At 41.5% G+C, this 10,713-nt stretch overlaps 1 protein-coding gene across 5 annotated transcripts; it reads left to right on the top strand.

Annotated features, from left to right (window-relative positions):
- The first annotated feature begins 49 nt into the window (after positions 1-49).
- On the top strand, positions 50-9,844 carry LOC147799846 (solute carrier organic anion transporter family member 5A1-like). Of its 5 annotated transcripts, none has more exons than XM_087133753.1 (12): positions 50-404; positions 2,356-2,661; positions 3,095-3,398; positions 4,326-4,530; positions 4,622-4,990; positions 5,248-5,412; positions 5,924-6,128; positions 6,615-6,780; positions 7,050-7,246; positions 7,532-7,596; positions 8,134-8,345; positions 8,652-9,844. In XM_087133753.1, the coding sequence occupies exons 2-12, from the start codon at positions 2,417-2,419 to the stop codon at positions 8,766-8,768; spliced, it is 2,250 nt and encodes a 749-aa protein (XP_086989879.1). In that variant the 5' UTR covers positions 50-404; positions 2,356-2,416; the 3' UTR covers positions 8,769-9,844. The 5 variants fall into 5 exon arrangements, with proteins under 5 accessions (XP_086989879.1, XP_086989878.1, XP_086989882.1 ...); XM_087133752.1 differs by lacking the exon at positions 50-404 and adding an exon at positions 790-1,006; XM_087133754.1 differs by lacking the exon at positions 50-404 and adding an exon at positions 1,512-1,560.
- Positions 9,845-10,713: the final 869 nt, after the last annotated feature.

The raw sequence follows: 10,713 nt of genomic DNA, 5'->3' as shown, positions 1-10,713 counted from the left end.
TATTTCCAAAAATTAGAATTTCCGGTTGGAAAGTCCCTATCCTGTTTTGATTTATTGTGGTTCAATTTTTAAAACAAATTCAGACAATGCCTTAGTATTATTTCTAAAGATATATGTAGTTTGGGCTCTCGATCATTTACGGAACGCTGCCTTCTTTATACTGAGTATGCACTTTATGTTTGATACAGCAGAGAGCTGAGATTTTCACTTCAGCCTAACCCGAATGCCCGAGTTGACTCGAAACCTGTCAGGACAGCCTGACGATGTACATGTATGTACGTGTATTATTATGGAAGGTCACTTCATGGGTCTTTTGCCTCTTCCTTTGGAGTTATGACTAAATTTCACGCGGAAAACAATTATATCACACAGCGAGGATGGCAACTTGAGAGATAATAAGCAAAGTACGTGTACATATAGTTGTATATGTATCAAAAACGTCGCCAAACCGTTAATGGACTTTAATTGTTCCGCTTGAGTGGATCGACTTTCTCGTGCAGGAAATTCAAGTACCGAAGTGGTGCACCGTGAGAGGCTTGAAAGCGTCAAACTTCCGTTTTTCTGAGCTACTGATTAATAGGTGTACAATATTTGGCAAATTTTGCAAGTTACAATAGAAAGGAAATATCGAAGTCAGTTGCTGTTTTACACAGATGCAATAAATTTTTCTAGTGAAACCTTTTTGCTCCAATGCCCGATCCCCCCACCCCCCCCAAAAAAAATTCCTAGGTCTCAAGTGGGTCCTATAGCCACAAAGGACTCCAGCAGAGTACACCCTGTAGGCAAATACCGACGTATTGTGGGTCATCCGCATGTAAACTTTTCAAGACCGAGCACAGCAACTAACTGAGGGCTACGACATGAGTGCACGGTTGGTCATCCACTATGACCTATCGGTGGGCGCTTTAAAACCCATGAACTGCTAGGGTATCTAGCCCCCTGACCTGAGTGCCAGCTTAAGGGGGACGCCATTTGTTGGACTTTCATCCTCGTAGAAGATCGGACGGTAGGACACTTACAGATCTATTTCGAATTAGTAGCGGTAATACGTTCTACACACATTTTGTTTTGCCCTGAAACTCCAAACCAAACCCTGCACTGACTTTGACTTATGCTTGTGATACAATTAATTGTATCTGCAAGAGCTAACACCAACACTTGAGACAAGCAGCGCCCAAAGTTGTATAGGGCACAAATTCTAGTGGACAGAAATTGTCCGTGTGTACGATTTTATATTTTGCTTCACTTCCTTCTGAAGAGGACAAAACTTGTGGGTCATTTTAATATCATTACTCCTGGTTTTGAAAGTGACAGCAAATTCAGATACTTAATTTCGTGCCAGGGATCGGAAATCATGGTGCCAACTGAAAGGTTTTTGTTTTCCACCATTGCGTTTCACTCCCTTCAAGATAGGCCCAGTATCGTTTTCATGAAAGGGAAAAAATAATATGTTACTGCTGCTTTAATTGAATGCGACTCCTTGGTGCACTTTCCACTTTGCTGCATGACTTGTAAACTTTGCCTCGTCACGTAAAAAGGGATACGATTTGGCAAGTACAGGTAGGTCTACGTGACAAACACTTCTGGGTACAAAAATGTAGAGAGCTGAAGCAAAATAAACTTTATTGTACCTTTCCATTGTTCCATTTTTTTTCCAGTCTCTATAGTACAGTTGTATAGGGTTAAGTCAGGTTTTGGTTCCAACCTGCCCAATTATCATAACAAAGTGTCATAGCACTTGTTCTGTCACGCGAACCAGAATCAATAGAAAGGAATAAAAGCTGCCTTGTTGTGGTGAACTCTGGCCCAGATGGGTTTCATAACTCTGCATTTTGACTCCAGTGAAGTGTTGTCTGGGTACGTTATCTGGAGTGTGTACAGAAGATCTATTTTTATGTGTCTTTTTAAGTAGGTTTTATTTTAGTTTTTTGCAAGATAATTTTTTGTTGTTGTTTGGGGGGGTTCTGAGGGGGGTGCTGGAGTGAGCGTTTCTATAGTTTCTACGAAATGGGTCACCGCGGTCTTATTCTCCAGGGAATTTAAGGAGACAACAGATAAAACGTGTGGGCGCATAAGAAATGTCTCACAGTGAATACAGACTAGAACACCACCTGGAGTTAGCTAATCACTTCTGCTGGTGACCAGGCTTTCATGAACCGCCTATGCTGAATGTGCATGTCAGCTTTGCTGGCTTGCAGGCTGTACCAAACAGTTTGTACAACACCGCAAAAATAACACTTTACTAAAAGACAAGTCAGCAACTGAGTTTGCAGAGGGCAGGCAAGACCAGATCATAAATGGGCTTCTCTCACATCGAGTGATTTACCGGATACGTTACTCTAATATTTCGCTCAGATAATCTCGTCAACTCTGTAGTTGTGTGCCCTTGTCAAGTTGTCCAGTCCCGTAAGCGACGATGCCACGTGAAAATGATCTCAACGGGTACCAACCTGTACAAACCGCAGAAGACGGGCCGGGAAGGCAAAGAGGTGGCATGCGAACTGCCGACGACAGGGCTGGGGCGGGGCAAGATTCAACCCCCCTCCTTCCCGAGGAGCGATGCTGCTGCAGCGTCCTCCAGCGTCTTGCATCTCCCTATGCCTTCGGCGTCTTCGTGTGTCTGATCAACTTCCTGCAGGCGGCTGCGACCTCTGTAACTGGGTAAACTTGAGTTTTTGGAACACGGAAATTTCATCTACATTGCACTTGTCTTGAGTGGCTCAATCTGTAATTCCTTACGGTACGTGCCGTGTATGAAGCAGTGTTTGTTAGTTTTATAGCAAATTATCAAACTATATAGGGGAACTAACTAGGCGCGTAAAATTGATTATAGAGATGAACAAAGAAATTGACTTGAACGGAATTTGAACCAGCTACGTCCTTAATACCGTACCAGTGCTCTACCAACTGAGGCCAGCCGTACGGTGGTAGTTTTATAGTGAGAATGATTGACAGATATTATATTTTAATAAATTTAATTTGGATATGTCTTGATTGTTTCTTAATTCGTGGTAAACTGTCTGAAATAATTTCAGCTCCCACTGTGACTTTTTCCTTTGTCAATTCTGTTTCTCTTGGATTGTGACGTTTTTAGAAGTGCTCAATTAAGCACAATAGAGAAACGCTTCCAGCTCAAAACCTCAGAATTGGCACCATTCTTGATCGTCAATGACATCGTGAGCGTGATCATGGTGCTGTTCGTGGCGTACTACGGCCACACCAGCCACCGACCGAGGCTCATCGGGGGAGGAAGCCTTCTCATCGGCTTGGGTCTACTGATCTGCACACTACCGCAGTTTATCTACAAGACACCCCCGCAGTTTTCCCTCGACATTGGTCGTCGGGCAAACGGCACGGCAGATGGATTCTCAGAGGATGGAAAGACTATTCTTTATCCAGTAAGTTAGGTATTTTGTTGACAAGTGGCAAAAGTATGCCCTCTTTTCACAGTTGTCGCTGTCACTATTATTTGAACTCCCCAGGACAAACACAAAGTGGATCAAGAAAAGAAAGAGAATGAATTGACTTGCCCAATGAAATATCCAACTTAATGGTACGAGCTGGACTGAAAGTCACCATGTGCACAACTCCTCACAGAATCCTGAGCTTGATGCACTAGGCATCATAGGTTCCCTCTATTGTTGAGGTACCCTAACGTGGCATGGCCCCTAATGTGATCTCTACTTTGATTTTTTACCTGTGGTGCCTTGCTGGAGCAACCTTTTTACCTCAAATTTCATAACGAGTGACATTTCATCAAACTCACAATATTCTGATTCGAATATCTCTATTTTGCACACCCACTACAAAGTTCTGATGATTTTTTATTTAGGCTGGATTTTCCGATTTTTTTAGCGCAAAAATAACTCCTACAAACTTGAGTTCAGGTATGTAAGCAGAGGTGATAATAATTTATTAGAATTTACCAACTTTAAAGAACGTCTTAAATGTTAGGCCTATGTGAGGTTTTCTGAGATTTCTTTCAAGTGCGCCATGTTAGCGAAGACTCAGCTGAATTCTTGTTTAATTTTTGGACACCGCTGTTTTTTAATTTCGGAGGAAATTTCATGACGAAAATTGTTCACAGAAGTTTCAACCACACGTATTATAAAGGTTGTATAGTACCAGTGTTAAACCAAATGAATTTTAAGTTTTTCCAAAAAGGGGCAGTCAACTTAAGTGAAAATCAAAGTGAGCCACGTTGGGAGACTGGACTGTACAGCCGTATTGCGTTGCATTGTGCTCGACTCTGGTCTTGTGTTCGACGTTCTTGACAAGCTGTCAAAGTTCCTTACAAATTTTCCTCAATACTGTTCACTTTGCAGATTTGTAAAGTTAGCGACAAAGAGGATGGTGATTACGAGAAGTGCACAGAAGAGGAAGAGTGGAACGCAGGGTCTCTTATGTGGCAGGTGTCTTGGATAATAGTCGGCCAGATTCTGACTGGTGTGGGGGCTGCTCCAATTATGCCTCTCGCTGTCACCTATATGGATGACAGTCTGCATCGGTCCTCGACGTCAGTTTTTGTAGGTAAGTGAAGTTCCAATTTCTCAACTTTTCTGATGTTGTATGTTTAATTCAGTCTTTATTTTACCCTACAAACTGTTCTCTTACCTCACAGCCTTCATGTTCATCTCTGCCTCCTTCGGTCCCCTCCTCGGGGCTGGCATTTCCGGCTTCTGCCTCTCCATGCACACCGATTTCTACAAGGCGCCGGTTTATGCCCAAGCGGGTGATCCGAACTGGTTAGGCGCCTGGTGGGTGAGCTTTGCCATCATGGGTGTGCTGATGCTGGTGGTCGGTGTGCCCACCATGCTGTTTCCGAAGAAGTTCCGGAGAAGGGCGAAGGGAGCTGGCGGGAGGGGGAGGGCGAATTCGGAGCAGGGTGCGCAGACTGCGGAGGAGGTTAATGACGAGGAGGAAGATATAGCGAAGATGTATCGCCTGAATGTCCGTGGTAGCGGGGGCGGAAAATGCTCCTATGTCAAAGGTAAATCAAGAGGTTGGCAAAATAAAAACCAGCAAAGTATGTATAATGTACTTGGGGACTGGGGACAACTTTGCCGTAGTTTAGCCTACAAAATAATGTAGGAAGTCAGGAGGAAGAGTAGGAAAGGAAAAATCATTAGGAAAAGAATTCTGATGGCATTTATACTGAGCTGAGGTTAAAAAGTAAGGTTTCATGCAGTAATACATGTATACATTCCAAAATTCCTCTACCTCCTTTTCTTGTCTGTACTATGTCAGGTTTTCTGGGAGCACTTCGTCGCTTGGTAACCAACCTAACGTTTGTGTCTCTCATTCTTGGAGTCTGCGCGATGCTGGCGTCCGTTATGGGAACATTTATCTTCCTAGCGAAGTATATGGAAACACAGTTCGGTATTCCTGCCTCTCAAGCGCCCATTTTCTTCGGTAATACTTGTACCACCTTTGCCCTTGTTGCACCTTTTTATGGCATCTTGAAAGCGATACTTTCTCTTTCCAAGACCAAGGTGTTATCAGTCCTGACGAGTAATATTCCCTTGTTATTCAGTTTGCTTAGGTGAATTTCTGCCTCAAAAGGACCCCTCCAAATTTTTTCTGTACAAATAATTCCCCAAAGTACATATTTATATATATACAAAAAACGGCTGGGATGTTGGTTACAGTTTGGTTACAAATCTCATCCTGGCCCCTTTACTTCTTTCGGAACTAGTCCCTGTGCGTTGAAATTTCTGCGGTTACTAATGAGAGGACACTTTTCAAGTTCGGTTTGGCATTTGGTGGTCCTTATGTAGCTGGCCAAATGAAATTTTGTCATGTAGACTGAAATACATAAACTATAGAGGTATAGATTGAGGCTTTTTACCCCGAATCACCGTATTTGGCCAAGAGTGTCCATATTTTTGAATTCTCGGCATAGTGACTTCGTTCATCATCTTAGGTATCATCGCGCCACCTGGTTCCCTCCTGGGTAATCTAATTGGTGGCTTCGTGGTCAAGAAATTGAAGCTGGCCAAGAAGGGACTGGCCAGAATGGTGGTCACTCTCAAGCCCATCGTCTTCATCCTCGCACCGGCGTTCTTCCTCCTTGGATGCACCAATCCTGACATCGCTGGCCTCACTGTTGGATATCCTGCCATCAACACGTGCGTATTAAAGCCTTCGCTGGATAGAAGTCAAATTAAATTAAATAGTTTTCAAAAAGCTTGTCCATGGTTTCAGGCAGAATACCCTGTCACAGATTGTACTATTCTGACGGCCGATGGGACAAAAGTTGTAAGATGAAAGTAACAAATGTCAGACGTTATGCTTGCTGGTAACTGTAGTTGGATAATTGTGCATTGATATAACTTGCCATTTGATTGAATTCAACAAAGCCATGACTGTTGTAACAGAGGCTTTGTTGTGGGGACATTTCTCTGTTCCACAGTGTCTTAAGGTCCCTACAAATTGGTGAATTAACCGTGTTTGTCCCCATGCACAACTACGGAACAAAGTCTGGGTTTTTTTTCTTCTTCTTTTTTCAATTTGATGCTTAGCTTGACCTATATCGCGTACCAGTTTTAGTTAGAATTGCAGTTCACTTGTAAGTTCGTAAAAAAACTCTTTCACACTTTGTATCAACTTCAAAGGACCAATATACGGCTACCAAACCTGACGTCGGGCTGCAACATAGACTGTGCATGCCCATCCGAGTACACACCAATTTGTGGGTCTGATGGTGTGACGTATGCGACGCCATGTCATGCTGGTTGCCGGACGATAATTAAGGAGAGTAATATCACAAAAGGTGGCGTGGTGAGTATTCAGACAAGAGTAGGTACCCATTGGCATGTACATGTATACACTGACCAGTCCTTCAAATCATTATTTTTTGAATTTTGAAATATGATTTCCGTTTTTCTTCACCGTGCGTGATCTATAGGCCTACCACGACGTAGTAAATGACATAATGGTCCATGGCGTTTAAATAAACATGATGTTATCGAGTTTCTTATGGATTGGTGAACATATCGGTGTGCATGTATGTACAGCCTGTCTGATTCCGACTTGGTCGCTCTGTGTAGTTATACACTGACTGCAGCTGCATTGGTGAGAACAGTTCAGCTAACCCATTAGGCTTGAATGGAGACTACGAGTACGTGGCCATACCAGGAGAATGTCCTCGTGATTGTAGCACGCTGATTCCTTTTGTAGCGGTGGCCATGATACAAGTTCTTCTCTTAACCATCGTTGGTAACCCAGGATTCATGTTGCAACTCAGGTACGTCACATGATGATAACGTCAGAATAATTTACCAACGAACCGAGAGTGCATAGAACTCAGTACATTAAACTCCACTACTTTTCACAGAACTGTAAAGTTAATTTTGAAAGTCCTGGATAATTTGAGACGACGGTTCATGAGATAAAGATATCTATAACACAGTTTGTTCAATGTTCAGTGTGATGTTTTCCATACAGACCACAGGGAACATATGTTTATCTCAATAACCTTCATCATGCTTCTAATTAATTAACAGTGTGGTTCATTCACCATTTATTTCAGGACGGTAGACGAGGATGACAGGTCTATAGCCGTTGGCTTCACATCTATGCTGCTACGAATGCTTGGTAAAAAAAACTGCCTAGAGAAAATTTATGCTAAGAAATTAAAGACAACCTTATTGAAACAAAGCGAGGTTGCACTCTTCTTGACAGAATCCGCTAACAGTGGTTGAAGAAATCCCGTGCTGCCTTTTAATCAGGAAAGTCCCGTCTGTGTTAGGGCCAAAAGAATTATTCTTAAATGTTAACTTATAGTGATAGCATTCTACATTTTGGTGACATGTTTGATTCTTCTTCTTTTGAGGCTGGTTCCCGTCTCTCCTTTCGGGAGTTTGTTTGTAATCTGGGAATGGTTAAGTCAATGAAACTACATGTAATACATGTACTAAGCACTTTGTGTAACGTACATGGAAGCAAGGCTATGTAGACCTATATGTACTACGCACCCCGTTGAAGGCAATCCAGGAAAGCGAAACACCCCATTTGAAAAGTTAGTGCTGCGCATTTGATAAGTATTCCAACAGAGAAAAGGATATTGGGAGTACTGGATTCGAGGAATAGGCTAAACACCTGTTTGTTCTTTTGCAACTTCTTTACCTATAGCTTTTATTCCATCACCTCTGATCTTTGGGGGAGCGATTCAAACAGCTTGTCTCCTTCTCCAGTCGTCATGCGGGAAGACGGGCAACTGCCTTGTGTACGACATTGTGCAGTTTAGGTTTGTCTTCTACGGGCTGACGTATGGTCTTGATTTCCTGAGCCTGGTGATGTTCACCGTCTGTTACTACTCCATCAAAGTGACTAAGAGTCCTGAGGTATCAACCCTTTGGTATCCTTCGTTTATGAGCTCAAAATGAAACCAAAGATTTTGCTTCAATCACAGAAAGATAATACGGTTTTCAGTTACTTAATGCAGTCAATGATTACATTGTTCATCATGCACATTTAGGTCTTCTTAAATGATAATGGCAATGAAATCTTTTATTGTTTCTTTGACGTCTCGACCTCACACATGTATATATATTCGTTAGGTCCAATTCGAAGACCTACATGCATACGCTTTCTTGTACAAATGTGATGTTAGGAGTATAATGACCTTTTATAACAATCACACCTTGCAGGGCTTCGTACAGATGCATTCAGTTAAATCAGATCACGCTGTTGCATCGGTGGATGAACCGGCTAACATTGCTACACAAGACCAGGTGTTAAGCGCACGCAAAGAAACCGATGTGTAGGGGCAACGTGGCTACATTTGCCTTTGGTCGAGATCTTCCAGATTCAACTTTGGCACTGTCGCTCTGAGCTAGCAATGGCCCAAGCCTAAGGAATTGTTCCAATTTCTATACCAGCTGGAAGGAATAATCATCATTAGTGATATCTAGCTGTCTCCATGGCTCGAGTCAATATCCCCATTAAAGTCTCGTCGACTAAAGGTCAATTTAATATCTGGGCAGAGATAATAGACCAAACGCCAAGGGGGGGAGTCATTCAACTGAAAGCAGTCAGTCATTTTGCATTTAGTGAAGCAAATCCGAAAAGAAGTCGGAAAGAAAAGGGAGTCTTTATTGTGATGCATGAATGCTCACGAAACAAAAGGAAAAAATAATGTTTTTTCCAACCTTCTTGTAAAGAAGTGTTTTCATAACGCGTGAAATCTAAACTCTGCAGCAATTTTGTGTATTTCTGCATTATGTAGAGGCTACATACATGTATATTCAGGTTCTTTCAGATACTTAAAACATCGAATTTGTTTCTATTTTTCCTGTTCGTTTTTAAAGGTTTTGTATATACATGTATAGCTTTATTCTGATTTTTCTATATTTCAAAAAATGATTGCCTCTTTTTTTTAGCTAGGAACACAACAGAGCACCGTATGAACTATGAAAGAACAAGAGCGTTTTTGTATATTTTTTTATTTGAAGAAGCAGGTGCACATTTCCATTCATGCTCTGTTTATATTTTATATTCCATTTGTTTTCCATAATTCCTTTTAAATGTTTTGTGTGAATATATGCAGTTTTTAATCGACTGTTGTACATTTTTGAAGACTATTGCCAACCCCTTTTTCAGATTTAATCGAACTCATACAATGGAACATTATTAATGCTGAGGCACTTTATGTGACATTGTTTTAAGGCACTCAGTTTCGCTGAATTGATAATGGTAAATATCTCCTGCATCGGCCAATTCTTTGATTATGCATGGTTTAGAATTGTAAGAAAATACATAAACATGTCACTGCGTGAAAGGTATTAATGGTAGATGAAGCGGATAACTTTTTATTAATATTACGAAGGAAAATTAAAAGGTGAACTGCAAGATAATGTAATACTTTTTGGTATACATGTATCAAGTATCCATTTTCATCGCTGTTCTTTAGATAACGACTGACTATTTGTTTCCAAGCTGGTAATTCCACATCTAATTACGGTTGCTACGATTCACCAGTAGCCTAATGGACTGGTGGAAAGGCGGACAGGTAGTCTGATCGCACGGGTCGACGATTCCCAAATTATTTCTATTTCCAATATCCCCTAATCGGATTCTTTGACTGTATTTTGCCAAACTCACTACCCACGGGTTCCAGAAAAAAATCGAATGGATAATTATCAAAACAAATCCTAGAAGATCGTTAAGTGTTATACATCTTAGACATTACCTGTCACATTGCCAAAACGGTGCAATCACTCGCTTGTGTCGTTGATGATGGGTGCAACGTTAGGAGTGTTTACTTTTTGAAAGGAATATCAACAAATGTTGCACCATCCAAACATAAAAATCGGACTTCGACATCGACTTTTTGATCTGCTGGAGATACCACCGGCTCATATTTGCCCTCTTTGTACGATTCAAAAGCTTGACGACAGTCCAAGGTAAGTAGCATGCTCATATACATGTATAAACTTGGCTGTTTTAACATTTGCACAAAAGGTAAATATGGCTTTCATGAATTTCGATCAACCACTGGTCGATTCTCCCTGATAATCAGTGCACGAAATATACCCGCCAGTACAAGGTAAAATCGACCAGCTGTTAACTTACTGTCGCTGATCAAACTTGGTTAACTAGCTGTCGTTGATCAAACACAACATGTAAACGCGTCTGATTTCAGTCGTAAGGCACACTAAAACGCTGCAGCAGACATGCTGCCAAAACAAAACTGTCATTTAAAACTGATTG

Source organism: Acanthaster planci, linkage group LG02 (assembly GCF_054643075.1).
Source record: "Acanthaster planci isolate LZ-2023a linkage group LG02, COTS_SCS, whole genome shotgun sequence".
In the NCBI taxonomy this organism is placed as follows: Eukaryota; Metazoa; Echinodermata; class Asteroidea; order Valvatida; family Acanthasteridae; genus Acanthaster; species Acanthaster planci.
Note: the sequence above shows the minus strand (reverse complement) of the source record. Positions and strands in the feature narration are given on the sequence as shown.

What these genes read in the sequence shown, in the direction of transcription:
- LOC147799846 (XM_087133753.1), top strand. Translation starts at nt 2,417, where the DNA reads ATGCCACGTGAAAATGATCTCAACGGGTACCAACCTGTACAAACCGCA. An exon ending in GGATATCCTGCCATCAACAC is followed by an intron (nt 6,129 to 6,614) that starts GTGCGTATTAAA and finishes TCAACTTCAAAG; the next exon opens with GACCAATATACGGCTACCAA. An exon ending in GGATTCATGTTGCAACTCAG is followed by an intron (nt 7,247 to 7,531) that starts GTACGTCACATG and finishes CATTTATTTCAG; the next exon opens with GACGGTAGACGAGGATGACA.